The sequence below is a fragment of the Candoia aspera genome, chromosome 1 (genome assembly GCF_035149785.1).
Source record: "Candoia aspera isolate rCanAsp1 chromosome 1, rCanAsp1.hap2, whole genome shotgun sequence".
Classification (NCBI taxonomy): Eukaryota; Metazoa; Chordata; class Lepidosauria; order Squamata; family Boidae; genus Candoia; species Candoia aspera.
This window is the reverse complement of record NC_086153.1, coordinates 178,501,089-178,524,879: the sequence shown is the minus strand read 5'-3', so window position 1 is coordinate 178,524,879 and position 23,791 is coordinate 178,501,089. Positions and strand designations below refer to the sequence as shown.

General features: G+C 38.4%; 1 protein-coding gene across 1 annotated transcript in view; it reads left to right on the top strand.

Annotated features, from left to right (window-relative positions):
- The first annotated feature begins 797 nt into the window (after positions 1-797).
- Positions 798-23,791, top strand: part of PLCL1 (phospholipase C like 1 (inactive)) — a 221,377-nt gene continuing 198,383 nt past the window's right edge. The window contains exon 1 of the mRNA XM_063318031.1: positions 798-1,421. Coding sequence (XP_063174101.1) covers positions 1,155-1,421 — 267 coding nt within the window. The 5' untranslated portion in view covers positions 798-1,154. The remainder of the gene's footprint in view (positions 1,422-23,791) is intronic.

Genomic DNA, 23,791 nt, shown 5'->3' with positions numbered 1-23,791 from the left:
AGTGTAACAGGTTGGAAAAGACCTGGGGGAGGGGGAGAATCACCTGTTGAAACCTTGAAATTCATTATTGTATTTCTAGTGTACTTTAAGCCATTTTGGAAGGATTTGTGTCCTTAAAAGCAAAAGAGAGTGAGACGCAGTGGGTAGGTAAAAAAAAACGCTTTTTCCGTGAGGGCAACCTATGTATAGAATGCCCTCGCCAAAGAGGATAATCTGACACCTAGTCCGTTACCTGTCTAAGACTTTTCATTGCATGTCACATTTATTTTTTGCTATTATTCTATCGTGCCTTTCAGTATAACAATTCCCCAGCTGAGCTCGCAAGCAAAATAAACAGCGATAAATGAAACCATTGTAAATGAACACTCAACTATTGAGACCCGCTGTCAATGAAGAACACATTCCAATTTCTATCGTGCGCGCGCTCTTGTGCGCGCGCCCAGAGACGCGCGCACAATGTGCTTTGGCCACGCCCTGTGGGACAACGATAGGCCGCGCTGGGTCTGGTCAAAACGCTTCTCCTGCGATTACTGGTCCTAGCTGACGTCTATCAGTCTCGTCTGTCAAAACAAGTCTGGCTCTGTCACAGGCGAGAAGAGTAAGAACCGCGGCACTTCCTGCTGGTTGGCGGGCTTCGGATTGCTCGGAGCGTCTTTCTTTGGCGCGTACTTGTGATCAGCGCGTCTATCTCTCTCTTTCTATTTACCTATATTTACCTATAGAAAGAGAGGGAGAGCGAGAGAGCGCGCTATCTCGTGTGTATATGTCTCTCTGTCTGTGTGTGTATTTGAGATGCGTGTATCGATCTCAGTCGACAAGAAAGAGAATCTCCGTTTGGATGGGCGTGTGAGGGGGATGGCTGCTGCTTTGTAATTCTCTGCGGTTGGAAAACTCCCTCATTGTCCAAGTTTAGCGCCTTCCTGCCCCTCCCCTGCCACTGCCGCTCTCACACAGCCGCGCATGGACAAGTAGCCTTCAGCTAATCGAACCAGCCGGGGATTTTGAACCGCGCGACCCCAATGACTCTTCTGGAGAAACTTGGTGTGGTCGCTGCACTGCAGTGAAAGGGTCTGACTCGGGGCTCTTCTCGCCGCTCCCTTTGTCGAAGTGGCCTCCGCCAAGTTGAAACTCCGCTTGGGGGAGCGGGACCCGCCATGGCCCAAGGCTCGGGGAGTCGAGAACCTCCGTCCCTGGCTGCTCCCAAGGGCGAGGAAGACGCGGAGATGTCTTCGGAGCCCGGATCGTTTGAGATGTCTGCGACGTCTCTAGGGAGGAGAAGGGAACGGAGGAGCGGAGTCTCGCTAACCGGGACCGCCGCCGCCGCCGCCTGTGAGCGCCTTCCCAGCACCCTGGCAACCGACTCAGACGCCGGGCTCCTTGAAGCGGCCCGGGCGACCCCTCGGAGGAGCAGTATTATCAAGGTACATTGCGGGGGTTTTGCCTTGCATTATGTGCCGGGAGCCGAGGACGCGCCCAGTGCTGCCCCGACCTGGGCAAAGGTAGCAGCTGGTGGTCCGGCAGCCAGGAGATGCTCGCCGGGCGCTTTCCTCCTTTGCTCGGCCGCGGTGGGAGGCAGATCGTTCGCGAAGCCCCGGAGGGTGTCCTCGCCTTGGAAACGAGCAAAGGGGAATGCAGGAGGGCGGTGGGTGGGAAAGGAAGGGAGGAACGTCAAACGGCGAAGCTGAGGCTGCGTGTTTTTCTGCGGGAACGGTGCGGCTGCTCACCAGGAAGAAGGGGAAACTAGGAGTTTATTTCGAGCCAGGTGGGATATTGAGGAATGGCCGTTGAAACGACGCCAGGTAGAAGCCTCTTAGGAGGCAGCGGCTCTTTAAAGTTTTCGTTTGATGTTCGGCTAGGTTTGGGAGATGCTATTTAGGGGAAGGAGAAGCCGCAGTGGTTTCATTCCAAACAGGGAAGCTTGGGGGAACGATCCGAGGTGAACCTCTTCACCGCTTCTGCAGATGGCCTCTGACAGAAAGATGAGCATGGGCTCCGTTCGCTTTGTTTCCAATAAAATTATGTGGGATTATTTTTGAAAAAAGAATCTGCCCATGAAACAGAGTCCATCCCTTTTAGTAGAATCTGTCCCTAAGGGTCTGTTTTCTTTCTAGGATTGCACAACTAGAACCACGTTCTCCACATAAATATCATCCAAATGTGTTGGATTTTAACTTCCAGAATTTCCAACGAGCACATCCAATGGCTGGAGGATTGGGCATTCTGGGGTTGCAATCCAACACACCTTTCATCAGAATAAGGAGGACCGTAGTCCTTTGGAATCCCTAGATCAGTAACAGTGATCTTGAATGTGAGATTATTACACTCTAATTATGAGAGTGTATATGTTAGGACTTTTTAACTGCTTTTCATAATAACACCTTAAAGTAAAGGGGTGACTGAAGGAATTTGTGGAGCAAAAGTTTTAAGCTTGCTTTAAGTTTATTATGGTTCTTGCCTTTATTTCTCTTTTTGCAATGGCATGTTGTGCTCTTCATTAGTGCTTTAAACAACTGTGGGGGTTACTACAGATCACATTAAGCTATTCTATCTAAGGAAGCAACAGTTACTCCAAATTCTGCAGCCATCCATTTCTATGATGCTATCCTTTAATTACTTGTTGTCTTAAAGAATTAAGAACATCCGGTGCACAGATAGTATTTATAACTTATTTTAAAACCTTTTTTAAACCTTAACCTAGATTTAAGCTTAATTTATCATTATAGAAGCAAGTAGAATCATATCAGTAGATCCACCCGTAATATTACTGGTGTTGCAGAAAAACTAAATGGTGAAAGCAATATGGGGATGATCAAACACAAGGATCTTGGTAAAATACAGAGAATTAAAATAGTTTTTTAAAAAAGCAAAATGGGTGTGTATGTACATGTGTGAAAACCTGTAGGGTAATGAGAAGGCAGGAACAGGTAGAGGTGAAACCATTTGTGTCCTCTGCAATGACCTGGACACAGACCCAAGACTCACCAAATTTTCATTAGCATTCATGCACACTCAACCACCAGTTCTTTAGTGAAATCAATTATCTCATAGAATCTGAATCAGCTAAGATTAATGTGTGTGTTACCTTTAAAATAATGTATGTATTAAAGGTTTTATTGATTGAAATATATTGAAATGTATATTTCACTGATAATCACTGGAGAGGTTAGTTTTGGGAGAAAATTACACCATTTCAAAAAGGGAAATTGGCTGTTCCAAATGCTTGAAAACAAAATCATATAAAATAATGTATTTTACAAATTATTTTTAAGACAAGTTCAGAAATTCTGGGACATTTCCTTTCATTGTTAATCATTTAGAAGAGAAGATTAAATTTTTTTTTTAAAACACTGAATTCAGGTTTTTCTTCTTAGATCTATCCAGCCAGTCTGTCTCTCTGCTATATAAAAAATAGAGGGGTTGTTTCACAAGGGTTTTAGAAGGATTAATGCTTGTACTTCCTCACCATTTTTTTCCTGAAAAATAATTTGAATCAAGGGACACTGAATGAAATATTAGATGGAGATATTTTAAAAGGGCAGAGTTGTAGTCCTATGTACACTGACTTGGGAGCAAAAGTGATTGAATTCACTTCACATTAATTCTGAGAATCATGCATTGGATTGCACAATGTTTCCTGTGCATTGAAGAATAAGGTGCTAGCCTTCTCCAACAGCCATATTGGTTAAGAATGTTGAGAGCTGTGGTTCAACACATCTGGAGAATATTAGTTTGGAGAAAGCTGCCAGAATCACTAGGGAAGAAGGTTTCAAGAAGTAATTTAGGAGCATGGATATCTCTTTATCACTTTTCCATTTAGTATATGGCGTAGTTTGCTTGCCTGAGACATCTAGTCATTTATTTTCCTATATTTGTAGCTAGGATTAGGTTAGAGTGATTTGGTTCTGCTATAATTCAGATCCTGGTTGAGCCCTGAAGTGGTTGACCATAAGAGGCCTTGATGAACTTAATCATTTTCAGCATAGTAAGGATTACACAATTGCCATGAAGCCTGGTTCTAAGTCACTTCATTAATTTATTCCAGTTGCTACCTTATAAAGGGTGGTTGCTAATTCTTGGGTGCTACTGCTTATCTGATAGGATGTTTCCTAAGGTCTGTGGAAAATCCTACCTGTGCTATAATATTGATTTTAGCATTAATAATAATTCTTGGAAACTTATGAATTATCAGGAGTAATTCTGATGTCGGTGAGCTTTTAGAAGGAGAATTGAAAATAGTAATCTGAATAGAAAATTCAGCAAGGTGATTACTAGTTGTGCTTGGATGGAATTTTCAAGATCCTCAAAAAAAGAGACATGCATTTAAAAAAACAATGTATGAAGTGGTATAAGAATGTGGTGGAAGCAAGAACGGTTTGCAAGGATAGAAAGGTTTGGAGACATATAGTGAATGGTGTTGGTATACACTAGATTTAGTCATATTTCCTTTCTTTTCTCTGATCTCCTGCCTTTTAATTTATTTTGCTTACTATTTCTTGCTCCGTTTCTATGCTTTGCATAATGTTGTTTATCTCAAAATGGAATAGTGTGGGGAAATGTATGCATGTATTATTATTGGTCATTTCAGAAAGGTTTGAAGCTTTTTATTATGCATTCCTTCCTATTACATCCTTTAACTCTTATGCAGCACTGCATATGAACAGGATGGACTGATCCTTTGATAAATGTCATGCCTGACATTTACTTGATTTTATTAAGCTACCCACTCCACTCAAAAACATGCAGTACAGAACAAACTTTATACAGAATTTCTTGAGCATCTTTTCATGCCATGTGGTTGCAGTCTTTCTATTTAATCCTTTGTTATCTCAAGTTATTCTCTTTCTTCTTCCCCTCAATGTCTTAAAAGAAAGAATCTTAAGAAAGAAGGCAACTAGGAGATACATTGATTATACAGTAATTCTTGTAATCAAGCTCTTGTTTTATTAATTTCAGCATTAATGTAGAAGATTATCAGTCTATATTTCAGGGGTGTAAAAAGCATTTTATGTCAAGAGCCACACTTGGTCTTGGACTAGTATGTGTAGGTTACACTTCCAAAAAGTGAGTAGGGACAAGATAAAAATTAAATTTGATGTAATTGAAATTCATTTTAAATAATGTTAATATTAAATATGATTGATTATGCCATTTAAAGTTAATAATTTATCCTGTTATTTTAAATAGTGCAATTTGGTATCAACTTTAGGAGGGACTCTGGAGTTTGCAGACAATGCAGGTTAAGAGCCCTTGTTTGTTTATTTGTGGAATTCAGTTCTCAAATAACATACACATTACATACAACTTCAATAAACTTCCTGGCAGTGTGCTGTTGTAGCTGTTTGAAGATGGTCTTAAGAAGACTGAGATACAGTAGGTTTACAGGCTGTTCAGTTTATCAAAGTCAAGTAACTGGCCTTTTTGAGGGCTGTACAACCTCAAAGAATGAGCATCAGGTTGCATTTTGGTCCTACAGTGTCTGTCTGTCTATCTATCTAAGCGTGGCTCTGATTCCTTACCCCTGGAAAAAGATTTTGGAGTGGTAATTTTGAACATACAACCCTGAATAATACAGTACATGTCTTTATAAATACGTACTTGGATCCCCACAGGAGCAGGAAAACAGCATGGAGGTGATTGCGAATAGAAATGAACGAATTCTTGCTTAATGTAGTTCCATTCATTCTCTGCTTCCCAATTTTGGCTTTGTTGTTCTTGCATAGAACAGTTTATTCCTGATAACTTATGTGAATGATACCAAATCAATGGGACATTTAGCAGGAAACCTATTCAACTTTCAGTAGCTGGAAGGCACTTTGTGTCTAGGAAAGCAATCTAGGTGTTGTTAATAGACCATTTTGCTTCAAGAAGTTATATTAATCTCACTGACATTCTTCCCTGTAAAAGCCATTGATAAAATAAAATTTAATGTTTGATATCATTCTGTTTGCATTATCAGATATTGTGACCAGGTCATTGTATGATACCTGGTTTGAGATATAATGAAGCCAGAAAAAAAGCTTATAGTGCTTTAAAAATTTCTTTTCAATAAAACAAACTAAAATCTAAACACTATGCATACTTGTTGGCAATAAACCCCACTGATTTAAGTAAGACTTCAGCGTAAATATGCTCTGGTTAGATTACATGTTGTTGACTGTTGCACCTCATCAATTTATTTGCATATTGCTTTTGTGTGTGCTTGATTTGGTTTAAAATGATTAAGCTTTCACATAATTTGCTAACAGTTGCAAGGCATCAAAATTTGAATAGTTATGCTGTGCTTTCCTACACCAAGTAGACATGTATCTGACAGAGGGCCAAGGGCCAGGTTTTTCAAGACTCTCAATGCATGGTCTTCTGAAAATGAACTTTTTAACATAAATGAAAGGCTGGTTGTTTTTGGAGGAGACTATCTGCAGCCTTAATATATATATTTTTGGAAGTGTTTTATTTTGCGTTTGAGAGCACATTATCTTCAAAAGTTTTAACATGCATTTTCATGAATTTCAATTTTAATTATGAATTTAAAAATATTAATTTTAGACTACGAGCAGCAAAAAATATTTGAGTGAAGCCCATTATTAATCAAACAGATTGGAATAAAAATCTCCTAAAAGGTTTCTTTAAAATGTAATGATTGATGCATTTCCAAAACTGTTCAATTTTGACTGAGATAGCCCAATACTTTCCTACCAGCCAATGTAGTAGCTGTTATTGATCAGTCCAATATTGATCTTCATGCTCTGATGGGCTCTTACACATGCAAGCAGTCCTTCAGGTAGCATTTAGAAGTTAAAGGCCAAACCCAGTGCCTTGAATTGAATGCGAATTCTGAACAGCTACTCAATATAATCTATACAGAATAGATGTAATATAGTATAAAATAACCTAGCTCTTCAAGCATTCTTGCTGCTACATATTCTATTACTGTATTAATTGCAGTTTTGAATGCTCTGCAAAGGTAGCCCCTTTATGGAGCATTGTAGTAAGAAAAGACTCCTGTGTGATGTTAGAAGTTTTTCAATCTATTATTCCTTATTTGAGCAAAAAAGTGCTGCTACAACTGGTGCTCTAGACAGAATGGTTATGGCTTCTGGGTGCCTATTCATGTCCTACTGCAGTGCGATTTGCATCCTTTTTGAGAACTAGCTGTCTACCTCAGACTTTGATGTGGGTTGAGATGGTGATGTAGCCAAAGCTTCAATGAATTGCTTAGTCCACTTTAACTCTTCTGAATTAGTCCATTCTGATCTTCTTCTTCATGACTAATCAGTTATGCATGGCTTCACTAATCTTTTTTTCCACTTAAAGATCTCTTTAATTCTTCCAATAACCCAACAGTCTACTCTACTTTAAGTCTGTTTCCTCTGATGCCTCATATATTTTGAACCGCCTTCTTCAAACAACTTATCCTTCCTGCATAGTTCCAAACAAAATGAAGTTTTAGCCTGTACTATGCTTGCAAAGCAATAAAGGCATATTGAAAAGCAGAGATGCCGTGCAATCTTACGAGTTACTTGGAAGTATGTATAACTTTAGTTGTTCATCTCCATGCCGCCTTGTGTTTACTTTCTTTTTCTTTCCTTCCTCCTGTGTCTATCATCAAACATTTAAATCTCTAATTTGCTTGAAACAGTGGCAGCACTAATTAAGTATAAAGAGTCTTATAGCTATTTAAAAAGTAATAAATTTAGCATGACAGAAACTTTTTTGACTGGACTAAAGCATATTTGCTTGTAGTATTTTTTCCCCCAAGACAGTTTCCTGTTCTCTAGTTCGCCTTGATGTTATTTTCACATATTTATAGAATTAAAAATAGGTTCCAGTTCTGAGGTTGTGTTCTGGGAATATAAAGTATGAGTTCTCTCTGGCTGAGAGTTTGAGAGAGAGAGAGATTAAAAGAGAGATTGTGCATTCCTGGATTTAAAATGCTATTACTCCTAATTCAGAGTTGACACTATAAACTTAATTGTGTGGCACCATCATGTGCCATGATATGATATATATCTGGTAATCAATATGGCTTAGTTGTCAGAGTGTCAGCCTGTTCCAGTTTGAGCAGGGCCGCAACTGGGGGGGGCAACCGGGGCATGTGCCCTGGGCGCCACGCTGGGGAGGTGCCAAAATGAGTGCTGGGGGGGGGCGCAAAATAGGTGCGGAATCCATGTTTGCCCCGGGTGACACAGACCCTAGTTGTGGGCCTGAGTTTGAGACTGGTGTTGCACTCTTATTTTGCTATGATGCTATGGGTTTGTGGAGAACTTCTCAAAGTGAACCAATTAACTTCTGTCTGAGCTGTTGTTTGAGAAGGAACAATCCAAAGACAGTTTTGCATTATTTCTTTTGGAGACACAGGCCAAACAGTCCTACTTCATCAAAGTTTCCTCCTCCCTTTTGAGGTTGTGGTGCCTTTTTGCCTGCCACTATTCCCACATCCTTCCCAGTCAGTTTAAGCAGTAGTTTTGCCTCTGCACACCTGTCCCGCCCCCCCCCATGTGAAAACAAACATGGTGAGGAAAGAACAAGGATAGATGGAGGCAAAGCACAGACCGCAATACTACATTTTGTACAGTTCCATTGGTCAACTGGAGAAAGTCCTGGTTGTGTCAGGAAGTTTACACAGCATCAAGGAGAGAACATTTGTGATGCAGCATGTCTGCATTTGTGAGGTTTGAGAAGCGGTGTAGACATTCACTGAGGCTACAACCAGGGGAGCTTCAAATTTGGATCCAAATATAGTCATGTACCTTACTGAGCTTGATTCTTCCACTATTTCTCAGTTAAAACGCTTCACAAGATTGTTGTGATATATAATCTATCTTCCCCAACCTAGCTGCCCTTGTAATGGTGGCTGGGGAATTTAGGGAATTAAAGTCAAACAGAGGTGGAGAGCACCAGGTTGGTGAAATCTAGTCGAAAATATTGTCATATGCAATGTTACCATGTATGTCTGAAATTTTCCTGCTTATTCCAGATAGTTTTTTCCCCCTGCAATATAATGTTCAATATGAAACAAGCTCCAATAAGTACCAAAATGAAAAACTGCACAAGATACCATCACTGTTTCCCCCCCCCCCCCTTTAAATGGCTATACCTTGTGCTTTCCACTAATTGACAAAAAGCTTCATGGAACATTTCCTATATGACATTCTTATTAAAAAAAACAAGTCTTTACACTTATTTGAGAGTGCTGATGGACCTATACACTGAAGTCCTAAAAAGGTGTAATTTCATCCTGATCTATCAAAACCTTGGAGACTTGAAGCTATACAATTCACATGTATTGTATCCATGTGGAAAAAAAATTGATGAAAGCATCAGTGAAGGATTTTTGTTTTATTTTGTTTTTTGCTTCATTTTAAAGTGCTCTTTGAAGTGCAATATAGGAAAATCCAGTCTGAACAAATCAACAAAACAAAACAAAATCACTGCATGTCCTGGAACAACAATGCCAGAACAATGCTTTTTCTCTGTACCACTCACTGCATGACTAATAGTCATGCTGACTTCATTTGGAAGACAAATCTATGGGTTATTTTGAGTTTGATTTAGAAGTAATTGCATGTATTTTCTTATTTTGCAGTTGTGGTCTTGTGGATCTTACCTGATTCTGGTTTCTAACCTGATTTTGAAGCTATGGTGCTATAGATTCTGCTAGCCCTTCCCAAACTACTTTCCAGATGTATTAAACTGGAATATCTGGACTGGGATTGAGAAAGACTGGCCTAGATTTCTTCTGTTTTTATTCCTGATCTATGCTTGTTCTGTTAGATTCTTCTCCACTGTCACTTGAATCTTCACTGAAGCAGTGCCTGGCCTATTGGCATCCTGATGATGAATTTCTTTTTTTTTTCTTTTGAATGTTTCTACTCCATAGTAGAATTATTTATTTATTTATCAAATTTATGTGGCTGTCCAACTCACACAAGGTGACTCTGGGTGGTGTACAATAAAACCAAGAGTTAAAATAGTATACAAAAACCAATTAAAATGAATATAAATTAAAAAACCCCAAAGTGACAGCCAACTCTGGGCCTACCTGTTGGTAGGGGATCCCCAGGCTTGCTGGAAAAGTCATGTTTTAAGGCATTTCCAGAAAGTCACAACCTCACCTCTGGGGTTACATATTGATATCATACAGTGATATCTTCTGTATGATATTGATTCCATATGATATACCTGAATGTGTAGTTTGCTTCTTAGGATTTTGCAATATCAAGGAGTAAGTAGTGCTGATTAACTCAATAGAATAAGTTTATACAAGAGATGCTTAATACTCAGATATGAATTCTTCATTTTCAAATTAAGTCCTTCTCTCTTCCAACCCATAACAGCAGTACTCCAGACAAAACAGCATTTTATTACAATTTGCACCAACTTTTTGCACTTATGATCCTATTTGACAGCTAGGGCAAACGATGAGAAATAGATGAGGAGAAGGTTCTTCACACTCCTGGATCTGATTCTTACCTGTCATATTGTTAGCTAAATGAGTGTCTGTATGTAAGAGACAGGAAACTTTATGTGTCTCTCTCTTGGGCTTCAGACTTCATCAACCTTTCCTCTTCAAAATGCAGTTAAGATAGAAATGAAGCTTTTCTGTCATCATGTATTTGTTTATAAATATAACTTTGACTTCAAACAGATTGAATATCTGTTAGCAATCATGGATAGTTAGGCTAAGCCTCAACTCTGCATCGAAGACAAGTATACTCGTTGGTTTTCAGCACTTTTTTAAATAGGAATACTCTGCTACAATTACTCAGTATTCTTTCAGCTCTGCTTATGTTTGGGAGCATATCCCTTAACAAGGGCTCCTGCTGAATTCAATCTCTTAAAAAAGTTCTTAAGCCTAATTTTAAAAATATTGAGGAAATGTTGCTGCACCATGGTAAAGTCAAAGCAATATGGCTCTTAATGAAATTTCTGACTAACATTGCATTATAATTTTTATGGATATCAGCTACTATAAAAAATAAAATGTGTGCTCTAGGGTGGGAGAAAGAAACTTTCTCATTAGCATAGGACTGCCACATGATATTAAACATAATAAATAATGTTACAGACATAAGAATTGGAAAACTACTTAAAGTCATTATTTAGTATGATTTTGATTATTTCAAACATCAGTCTGATGTAGCTCCTTAGATACTTTATCTTAACAGAAGCCTTAGATACATGGGTTCTCTCTATAGGAACACTAGAATATTTTTCCTGTAGAAAGAAAGCATGTCTTTCTTCTGAGTTGAAATTTCTGAATGGATAGTGCAAACCTAAGCATTGTTGTTGAAAGAACAGTAATAAAAAGAAGCATAATTAGTCATTAGATACAAAACATTACACTGAATAGTGAAACTGCTTATATATTGAAAATATGCCAGTACTAACCTTGATGACTGTTTAATAACAACAACAACAACAACAATACATCCTGTGACAATACCTTTAATATTATTAAACCACAACATCTGCCTATCCCAGGTCCTTGGGAAGGACTTGATAGGTGAACAAAAATGCCAGATCTAAACATCTGGCTGACTGTGCAATCAACCATAATAATGAAATCGATGCCAGATTTCTACTATCTCAGTGGAAATAAATGACACCAAAGTCATCCTTTTTTATTTTTGTATGTGCATGGTAGTCATGACAATGCAAACACGATAACCTTAACCCTAACCCTAACCCACCAGTTTTCTAGAATAATTGTGAACATGACTTCAAAAAAGCTGCTGATTCTCAGAACAGAAAATATAAACCACAGTGAAAATTCAGTTGCAGAAAGATGAAGGTCATGTGAAAAATTTTCCTCAATAGTTTGAAACATCTGGTTCTTTATGCAGTGATAGATTGAATGTGGGAATTCTTGGTGAAGATGGTATGGGTAATCCAGATGACCACTAAATGGCAGCTATGTGTTACAGAAAACCAACTCTTTCCTGTTATTTAGTAGTCACCTGGATTTTTTGCAGGCCAGCCGTACAATACATCTGTATTGAACAGTCTTCATAGAATCCTTTGACTCTATTAAACTGCAGTTAAACAGACATGTGGAAGGGCAAATAAAGATCTGTGATAAAAGTAATAAAGTAATCATTTAAACAAACCTTGAAGCCTGCCAGATGTTTTGGACTGCAACTCATTGTGAGTCATTACGAGTTGGGCAGCTTTATAAATTTGTTTTGCAAATAAATAAATAAATAAATAAATAAATATTCCCAGCCTCCCAAACTACTATTTGCTTTGGGAAGGCTGGCACTGAAAACTATTCACTCCGTTATGTCATGGTAAGCATATGTTGCTATGGTGTTTGTGCATGGTAAAAGCTAGAATCATATCTTGTTACTGGATGTATGTATTAATAAAACACATGGGGCTGGAATATGTGTTGCCATATTGTCATTTTACAGAAATGTTTTGTATTTTGTATTGGGAGATACATTTCAGTCCTACCTGAGCGGAGCACTTCTCTGTTATTTATTAAAGTAGCCCAATATTAAGGTGCTACTCCTTTAAGGGATCTACTTATTAAAGTTAATGTGAATCTTAACCTGCAAAAATGGCTTACTTCTTGCTTGTTTGTGTTTACTTGGAAATGAATTCCACTATGCTGTTGAGGCTTACTTCTGGTAAATATATTGGACTGCAGTATAAGGATTTCCATATACAGAGCTTTTATTAATCCTAATCAAAAGATACTGCAGTTACCCAATTTCTATTCATATTTTTTGTTTTGTGAGGAAAAGGAATAGAGAAGCAGGGGGCAACTGATAGGAGCTGATGACTTTTGCAACTTCATGCATTTGGTGAATGACATAGGGTAATTGTTGGAGATGTCAACAAATCAGCATGCCTCATTTAGCATATCTATGTGCGAGGAAGCTGTTTGTTGCCACTCCCACTTCCTCTCTCTTCCTTCTTATTTCACCGGGAGAGAAGCATGAGGCATATAGCTCCTCTCCATCCATCTTGGGCCATGCCTAAGAATTCAAAAAGGATTCCCCCCCCCATTTTCTGCATGCATCTCTTAGCAGTTATGAGGGTTAAGAGTTCATTAAGTTTAGGGAACAGAAGAAACAAATAATCTTCATTTTTCCACTGAAGATGGATGTAACTGAACCAAGAATAAAATCACTAAGACTCTTTTTAGTTTTAAACCTACTTCATCTAAGCGTGTGATTCTTTATGCTTGGGAGGGCTGAGTGTGTAAGATCAATAACCTGTATGTCTCTAATGTGCTCATTAAAGCTATTTAAGATACTATTCTTTTTTTGTGTGCAGCTTCCCCGCTGTGTTAGGCTCTGCTCCATTCAGTGGTCCTAGCTGTCTACTAATGGCTTCAGTAATTTATGATACAAACCTTATATGAATACAGTTTTGGTTGGAGCCATGGGATCACAAACTACTAGCTTGAGGCAGTTCACAATTTTGGCTTGGGGTGCCATGTTGGCAATACATGATGAATCAGTATTTACTGTCTAAAAGGGTTAGGATTAAGGTGGATGGGAAGGAGGTAAAGCCAGAGTTGTGAGTCGGACAGCCTTATAAATTAATAAATAAGATGTAAGCACTATCACTAAAAAGAGATTGGCAAGACCTATATTGGAGTGTCTTTCATGTATGAGGAGCTGAAGTGGCAATAGCTTTTCAAAACATAATTCTTGTGCCAGAGACACGTGATATGCAACATCAACATGCTGTTTTTAGAATATGAGCACAAGGCACACACCATGTAACTTAAGGAGAAGCAAGAAGTGCTTGGATGGCCATGCAAGTTTGGTAACTGATAGCACTGCAATTGTATGCTCTAGAAGCTGCCATAATCACTTGGTTTTTTTTAAAAAAAATCTAAATGTTCTGCCTGCAAATGTGTGTAGGTTCAAACAATTATTTTTCATTCTTCTGTGTTTGATTTAATGTTTATCTTTTTAAAGAAATCAATCATTTCCTGCCTACTAACCCCATAGAGGAACCAAAGATGGGGACAACCCTTCCTGCCCCTGACAAGATGTCTACTGTTTAATCAATTTCAGATTTTTCTTAGTCTTATAATGCCTACGTAAAACTCCCCAGCTTGATTTCCCTTGCTTATAAAAGTATTGTGCATTATTCTCTAATAGCATCCCACAAAATAAGAATAAAAATAATAACTCATAGCTCTTTGAAGTGCAGATCACATGGAAGCTTTGATTGCTCAAAACCCTTAACATAAAAATGATCAGGAAAATTTATTTTTGAAGGAAAATAACATCAGGAAGATGGATTGGTACATGCCTTGTATTGTATTTTTATTTTGTTTATTTAAAACATTTGTATGGCTGCCCATCTTAGAACACAACTCTGTGCTGCTCACAACAATAAGCATTCCATGAGAAAGACAGTTGTAGCACTGCTGAAGTATAATGCCTATATAGATCCAGGCCAGATTGGCTGATTATTGCATCTATACTGTTTGTATATAGATTTCCCTTTTTTATTTCCTTATGTGCTCCTCAGGTCTGCTTTGGAGTATTTATTGATCATTTGAAGCAGATATGGGGAATGTTATGGAGGAAGATAGTGCAAAGGAAAAGAGAGTGACTGAAGTTCTGTTGTATGAGCAGAAATCCATGTTATTGTTATTGGATGCTATTAATTACTCTGTTTTGTTTTCAGTTGATGACCAAGTAACTTCAGTATGGAATCTACAGTTAGACTATAGAGCAGGTCAGGAAAGGGCTATAATGTCTCTGAACCTAGTCCTTTATCAATATTTGTATATCAGCTAATTGCATCATTGAGTAATTTGTTTATCACTGTCTAATGCTGAGCTATTATTAGTTTTAAGGAACTTTCCTTGCCATAAGCTCTTTCAGTGTCCAGCAATTATTATTTTTTAAATGCAGGTTTCATTTTCCTTCCCTTCAGTATCTTGCAAATTAATTTATTTCTAACACAAAACCTTGCTTAAAAACTTTTTTCTCTCTCTCAGCACAGAATTTATTAACTTCATAAAGGAACTGGAAAGCCCTCTGAAAATTGCTAGGAAGATTAACACTCATTTGCTCTGACAAAGTCTTAGAAAGCATGACTTTCTAGTAAGTCAGGGAATGATCTAGAGTCACTGAACATGAGGAAGAATTTATGATAAACAAGCAGTATCCTTGCAAATGCTATCTAGGCTGATTCCTGTTTTATACTGGCAAACCTAGAAATGGATATGATATGTGTGGATTATCTGATTTATCCATATGCACTTTTACTGTATATATTTGCTGCACTAAATGACATGTACAAAATATGCTGATCCCAATATGGGACTAAAATTTTGGCACCTGTTTTGCTTTTTTTTGTACACTTTGTAGTTTACTGTCCAAAGATGTGTTCATTTGATTGGCATTATGGGTATCAGGATGGTTAAAGCTGCAGTCCCATCCCCATTTAACTGGATGTGAGCTCCACTGAACTCAGCAGGGATTCTTTCCAAGTAGAAATGCGTAAGATTTTATTTTAAGATGAATTTCTTTACAGCCTTCTCAAACTTCAGAGCTGCATCCTCTAGGCCTTTCTGCCAACACACTATAGAAACTTAGGCTGTCGGTGATGATGAGGATTGGATCAGGCCTACTGTGATAACTGGCTGTGATTTGCATTGCAGCCATCTATGTATTAATATCAATTAAGAAAACACCTGTTCACTCTATCTGTTCAAAATGCTAGAGGTTTGGAGAGAGTAATTTTGCATAATGTAATGCCATGACTTTAATTATATAGATTCTGACGGTAATTTTGGTGCAGTGTGCAGGTACTTCCCCTGCTGTTTCTAAACATGAAGTGCCCCAGCTAGCCTGTACTGTATTCAGTCATATGTGCTTTAGTGTCCCCTTGATTAAAATGAAAGTTGAGCTAATGGAATATGATGACTTTCCCCTATGAGTTTGTTCAGTGCCAATAACCTTGATTTCTGCAGAGCAGCGAAAACCCCTGAACTATAGCTGACTTAGGTTCTTTTTCTCATAACACTTGAAAAGACTCTTGGTCTGTTCATTCTTCAGAACTACTTCATTAAACCATAAATGTGGTATAATATTAGTATTGTCCAGTAGTGCCAGCAAGATATTATACATGACTATTAGAGAATAAGCATATATTAGCTAGTGAGACATAGAGCTGAAGAATAAGGATCATATTGCTATAATCTGCATATGTAAGTAGGAATAATTTGTGCACATGTCAGTTAGCAAATGAGCCTATAAATAGACTGAAAGAAAGATAAGTTGGAACACTCATACACTTGTTACAACAAATTTGCTAGGCTTTTTGAGGAGCATTCATATCTAGTCTGGCTACAGAGAGTATTGGTGAACTATTTGTACAGATACAGAGATGCTAGAGTATTGTCTGGTTCAGTATTATCAGATAAAAGTCAGTTCTTACCTGAGGATGTAGATAAATGGCTAGAGAGCTCTGACCAAGCTTGAATGCTTAGCACTTTCCTGCTATCTCTCTTTTAAATCAAGCTAAAGATTGACTGAGTGCCTTTAGAAGATTTCTGTGCCTTCTTGAGAAAACAAGTGGCCCTGAATCTTAGATAATTTCTTTAAAACATTTCACTGAATCCAGAAGGCATAGCATTCAGAAGGTGTAGCACACAGTAGCACTGATTGATTGATTATTTGCCATTAGGTTGGTGATGACTCTTAGCCACCACACAGATTTTTCTCCAGAATGATCTGTCTTCAACCTGGTCCTTCAGGTCTTCCAAGGGTGCAGCCATCATCACTGTAATTGAGCCCATCTACCTTGCTGCTGGTCATTCTCTTTTTCTCTTTCGTTCTACCTTTCCAGCATTATAGACTTCTCCAGAGAGCTAGGTCTTTGCATTGTTGTTTGTTTGTTTGTTTAATTTCTATAGCTGCCCATCTCAACAAGTGACTCTGGGTTGTTGTTTTTGTTGTTTTACTAAATTTGCATGCTGCCCGACTCCCAATGACTCTAGGTAGTTTACAAGTAAAAATATTAAAAACAAAAGAAATAGAACGATAGACAAAAACAAAAGAATAAAATATGGCAAGGATAACAAAAACCAGACATGAACAAAAGAGAAACAAACCCACACAATCCAAAGGAGCTTCACTCAGTCTCGCCAAAGGCCTGGGAGAAGAGTCAGGTCTTCAAGGTCCTTCAAAACACCAGGTGGGTGGGGGCCATCTGGATCTCAGGGGGAGCCTCATTCCAGAGGGCAGGTGCTGCTACAGAGAAGGTGCGCTTCTAGAGTCCAGAGAGATGGCATTGTTTAATCAAAGGAATCAAAAGTGCACCAATCCTGACAATCAAAGTGGCTGGACATCTTATGGGAGATAAGCAATCCCTCAAATAACCAGGCCCTAATGTGTACATTAGGGAAGGTAACGGCGGGAAGGTAACGGCGTTCTGTGTCGTCATGCTGGCCACATGACCTGGAAGTGTCTATGACAACGCCGGCTCTAAGGCTTAGAAACGGAGATGAGCACCGCCCCCTAGAGTCGGACACGACTGGACTTTACGTCAAGGGAAACCTTTACCTTTACTAATGTGTACAAAGTGTGGTAATTTTAGTCTCTTCATTTGTGCCTCAAGTGAGAAGTTGGGTTGAGTTTGATTTGTTTGATACTCCATTTGTTTCTTTTGTTGGCTATCTATGGTCTTCTCAGAAGTCTTCCCCAACACAAAGTTCAAAAGCATCACTATTCTTTCCATCTGCTTCTTCGAAGTTCAACTTTCACTAGCATATAGAGTCATAGGGAAAACCATTGTATGGACAATTTTGATCTTTGTAGGTATAGATCATGGCATCCAAATATCGTTTCCAAGGCCTTCATTGCTACTTGGTAAAGTGCTAATCTGCAGCATATTTCTTGACTGCTGGTTCCTTTGTTATTGATTGTTGGTCTTAAAAGGCAGAAGCTGCCTACCACCTTAGTATCTTCACTGTCAATTCTAAGCTGGTTTCTGTAATTGTTGTCCTCAGTTTGGTCTTCTTTATATTTAATTGTAGTCCTGTTTTTTCACTGTGCTCCTTGACTTTTATTGTTAGAGCTTGCAGATCTTTTGCATTTTCAGCAATTGGAGTAGCGTCTTCAGCATAGCACAAGTTACTGATGTTTCTTCTTCCAATTTTAAAGCCATTTTTCAAATCCAGCTTCCCTCAATATATATTCAGCATACAGGTTGAATAAATAAAGAGACAATATAAAACCTTGTGTCACTATCTTGCCAACCTGGAACCGGTCTGCTTTGCCATGTTCCATCTGGACCACAGCTTCTGATCGCTGTATAGGTTTTACATAGTGACAGTGAGATGTTCTGGGAGTCCTATTTTTCTAAGCATATTCCATAGCTTGATATGATTGACACAATCCAAGGTCTTTCTATAATTAATGAAACAATGAAATACATACTGATTTCTTTTTGGTATTCCGCAGTGGCATAGCATACTCTTTTTGCGCAAAGTGTATGAGAGGATGGTGTCAATTTAGCTCAGTCACTTCCAAATAAAATTAACTGTCTGGTCCCATTTCAGTTGGGGTTTTGTCTGAGGAAGTTGCTCCATCTCTTAATTTTGTTTTCATGGTTGGAGAAGCAGCTACTATGATTTTAACAAGTGGCAGAAAAGGAGTACCTGTGCCAGTATGATACAGAAAGTAAGATTCTTCAGACATTTCTGTCTTTGATCCTCACTGTATTAAAAAGAACTTCATGGTAATGAAAGCTTCAGTTGTGAAGTATTGCTTTAAAAAGACTGGCCTGTGGACTGAGTTCATTTCAAAAATGTCATTATGTGATTCAGTAGAGCTGTAGTAAATCATACATTGAGCTTAAATTGATTATGTTTTCTGGCATTAAACAAGCACAAGCACAAGTGAGATGTAAAAATTTCCACTGATAGAACTGTTTTGTGGGAAGACAGTATTACTTGGCAATAGAAATCTGATATGGACTCCAGTGCCCAACAGTGACTGTCTAGTTCAATTGAAACAAGTAGGCTTCAGCACAGATACCTAAAGAAAGTTAACCAGGATACCCCCCCACACACATGATTTTCAATTAGTTATTATTGGACACTTAAGCAATAGTGCACTGACACAGAATCAATGTGGTATAATGGTTAAGGACAAGGAGACAGCGAGATCTGGGTTAAAGTCATCAGCCAAGGAAGCTCATTGCGTGAAATTGGACTAGTAGCTATCTTTTAGCCCATCTTACTCACAAGTTTGTTATTGCTGGAAAAATTAGAGTGCTACATATGCTATCTTCAGATCTTGGATGAAAGGTGGAATATAAATAAATAAGTATAAAATAAGCAGTTTTTTGCTTGTCTGGTTGAACACACAAACACACTTTTAAATTGCATGCAACTTTTTCCCGGCAAAATGAAAATGAAGAACTGTAATTCCATGCAGGCAACCTCGTGTCTGCTGTCTTCACCCACATGAAGTCTGACATTCTTCGTAGAACAAGTACAGACAAATATTCCTGATTGCTCCAGAATGCCCCTCTCCTGCTCTTTGCATAGAAACCTTTTTTTTTTCCTTCTCTGTACCTTCAACATTTCATGATTCAGCTGCCTTCTCTTTATAGACTTAAGTCCCAGGCTTGCAGGATCTACTTTTATGTGCTCCTCCAAGGCAAAAGTGAGACCTACTTATAGAAGACAGTGGGGAAACCCAGGATTATTGAAACTTTTCTCCAGGTATTTATGCCTTCAATACTCTGAAGACCATGGAAATCCTGGAAACAAATTAGGCTGTTTTGAATTTAAAATAAAAAAACTTTAAAAAACTTGCAATGTTTCTGTATAATATGTAGATTGCCTCATTTTCTCTTCCAACTGATAGGCATGTGAGTACTGCGGGAAGGAATATGAACAACATTTTTTTTGTGTGTGTGCCTTCCATTCAGCTTTTTTGGCTCGTGGTGACTGGACTACTGTAGCCCCTGCAGTTTTCTTGGCAAGGGTTTTCAGAAGTGGTTTTCCCTTTCCTGCTCCTCAGGGCTGAGAGAGAGGGACTGGCCCAAGGTCCTCCAGCTGGTTTTGTGCCTAAGATGGGACTAGAACTCATGGTCTCCCAGTTTCTAGCCTGATGCCGTACACCAAATTGTACAGCTGTACACAGTACACCAAATTGGCTCCTTATGAAGAACATTGCTTGGTGAGAAATAGCTGACTGGCCTTTTAAGTTCTATATCAGAAAATGTTCCTACTGAAGTCTTAGCATATGCAAATCCTCACTTCCAAAAATGATACAGAAAAAGAAAAAGAAACCAAAGGGCATATACACAGAAGAAGCACATGGTGCTGCCTACTCTTCCTTTTTGACACAAAATGCATCATTCTACCAACATTAAATGGCTCAGTTTTATATACCAAGAGCTCAATGTTAGTGTTTTATTGAGACCCTTCTGTTCTACATTGTATTTTTTTTTGCTGCTACTGACAAAACACTTTATGTAAGACAAGTGTATGTTTAACATAATCTAACTACAAATACTTGGTTTATGAAGTCCAGTCAAATAATAATGATGTAATCTGCTCTCAGCAATGCTCTTGAAAATTCTGTTGCTTGTACTGTATAATGTAAAATGACATAAAATGAGATGGTCCAATCCACTGTTTGTCTTCTCTCATTGCCTTCTGTTGCCTAGTAGAGTAACAAATAAAATGAAATGGTTTGCAAGTTTAATAAGCTCAGTTTAGTATCTGAACTTATTCCTGAGAATTATATGAACAGAGCTATTGCTCTGCCAGGCTTTGTATCCTCCTCTGGGCTGTGCATCTTGCTTAGACAAGGAATGATTTTGATGTAACTATGCGCAAGAGCTGTGCATAGCACCTCAATGGGAGATTAAATAAGGAAATAACTTGCATGTTGTATATTTATACTTTATTTACCAGCAGTAGCTCTATCTGAACTTTTTGAGAATATCAGTATGAGCTTCAGGCTTGGAGACCATAGCTCTGAGATTTGTGAATGCTGATTGGTTGATCATGTGTCATCAAGTTATTTTCGACCAATAGATTTTCTCCATGATGACCTATCCCTCGGCTGTTCTTTCAGGTCTCCCAGCAGTGCACTCATTGCTTCTGTAACTGAATCTATCCACCTTGCTGCTGGTCATCCTCTTCTTCTCTTTCCTTCCATCTTTCCCAGCATTAGAGCCTTCTCCAGAGAGCTGGGTCTTTGCATAATGTGTCTGAAGTAGGATAATTTTAGCGTGGTCATTTGTGCCATGAATGAAAACTCTGGGTTAATTTGTTTGATGATCCACTGGTTGGTTTTCTTGGCTGTCCATGGTATTCTCAGGAATCTTCTCCAACACCAAAGTTCAAAGGCATCAATACTTTTCCTGTCTTGCTTCTGTGTACTGTGAATATACAGAGTACAGTATATATGAGGTGAATATATAGAATATACAGCTTCTATATACTGTGAATATGCAGAAAGCTAATTTATATATCAAACTAGGACATTTTTCTTCCTCTAAACTAACCTTCAGAAGTTTAAAGTAAAGGCTCAACACATTTTACTATGTTAAGTAAAGCAAGAAAAGTTGTGCCTATCTTGACAGGGCATTTTGGCAGAAAATTCCACAAATTTCTTTTTTACTTGGCAATAGATATATATCCAATTGAAGCGAATATTTGTAGCTCAGGGTTGAACTGTGGAGTCCTTGGTTTCTCTCTGAGCCTTTTTGTTTTCTTGCAGACGTTTCATTGCCAGACTAGGCAACATCTTCAGTGCAAAGAGGGAGTGGGCCTTGCTCTCAGTTTATATACCGTGGCTTGCCCTGCTTGTGTTGGTAGGGGTGTTGTTCTTTCCTTGGGAGTTCTTTGGTTGGGCTGTTGTTTGCTGCTTGGTTGATTGCCTGAGTTAATAGTTCCTTGATTAGGGTATAATTGTGCTTTTTGATGGTTCATCTGGTGTTAATCCTAGTGTTGATTTTTGTATATCTGGGTGTTGATTGCTGGCAAGGGAGTGTCCTGGTCTTTTGGCTTTTCTATTGTCTCTTTTGAATGGTATGTAAATGTTGTTTACCTCTATGTGTCTGTTGATGGCTGCTTTGGCTTCCAGGAATTCTCTCGCGTTTTTGGATTTGGCTTGGTTTAGGATGCTCACAGCTTCCCAGTTGAAACTATGGTTGAGTCTCTCCATGTGTTGTGAGATTAAGGAGTTCTCATTGTGTCTTCTGACTGCTAGTTGGTGTTCGTGGATGCGCTCTGCTAGTCTTCTGCCTGTCTGTCCTACATAGTGTGTTACAGTCTTTGCACTCTATGTTGTAGATGACTCCTGTTTTTTCTTCTTGGGCTATTGGGTCTTTTGGGTTACTTAATATGTTTTGAAGAGTTTAGTTGGTTTATGTGCTACGGTGATGCTATGCAGTTGTAACAGTCTGTTGGTGGTTTCTGAGATGTTTCTGATGTATGGCAGTGTTATCCTTTTCATAGTTTCTATTGGTTGGGTTGTAGTGGGTTGGGTGGTGAGGCACTTTTTGATAAAGTTGAGCAGGTATCCATTTTGTTGGAAGATGTTGTACAGATGATCTTTTTTCCTTTTTCTGGTGTTCTGGGTTGCTGCAGTGTGTAAGTGCTTGTCTGAATAATGTTCTTACACAGCTTCTCTTGTGGGAGGTTGGATTGTTACTTTGGAAATGGAGCACTTGGTTGGTGTGGGTGGCTTTCCTGTAGACTTGTGTTTCTGAGAGCAAGGCCCACTCCCTCTTTGCACTGCAAGAAAACAACAAGGCTCAGTGAGCAGCAAGGACTCCACAGATATATATCCATACTTGGGTTACCAGATATCTGAACAGGCAAAGGAGGACATGGACAATTGGAAAGGGGAGAAAATGAGGACACATTAACTGTTTAACTTTCTTGGCATCTGCAACAATAATTACAGCAAAAAACTGCAAAAAATGTACTTAGGCCTACATGTATATGAAATTACTTTTTACAGCATCAGAAATAATGGCTTTTCATTTTCAATATTTTTCCATCAAATCTTTGTTTTCAAGAACATACGGTAGTGATAATACAGAATTGACTATGATGCGCTTTTCAAATTTAACCATAGAAACCTATGAAGAGTCATGCGATCTACAGACCACAGTGATCATGGATTTGAAGGGGCTGGATTGAAGCTGATTGCTGGAATCAGGAAATAAATTAAATAACACAAATCTAGGCTGTTGAGTCTGTTGATGGACAAGGGAAAGAAAGCAGCAGATAATTTACAAGGTCACAATACATGAAAGTTTGAATGACTACTGTTATGAAAACAGGCCAAAATAAATTTTAAAAAACCCTAAGATGCTAAAAAAGCAGGACAATATTTGCTATGCCTGCTGGACAGAGGACATAAGGATAAAAAGGAGGACATCCTTTTGCTAGATGTCTAGAAACCCTAATCCATACAAAACAAATAGCTTTTCAGAATTATTTTCAGAATAAATTGTATTTATTATCTTATTTATGTTTTTAAAGTGTGATTGAAGTTTAGATGTTTTTATTATTGCTTTTATTGTAAACCTCCCAGAGTCGCCCATCAGGGGAGATGGGCGGTAATATAAATTTAATAAATAAATAAATAAATTCTCCATGTTATTTGCAGGTGGTAAAAGGGGCAGTCACTTAGCTGAATTTCTTGTAGGATAAAGCTGATGGTGAAAAAAAATGTCTAAGAAATTTTCACTTGGCAAATTTTAAATTAAATTATATTGTTAATTCATACTGGTGAAAGAAATGATGCCGCTTGTATAAAACAGGATTAGGCGT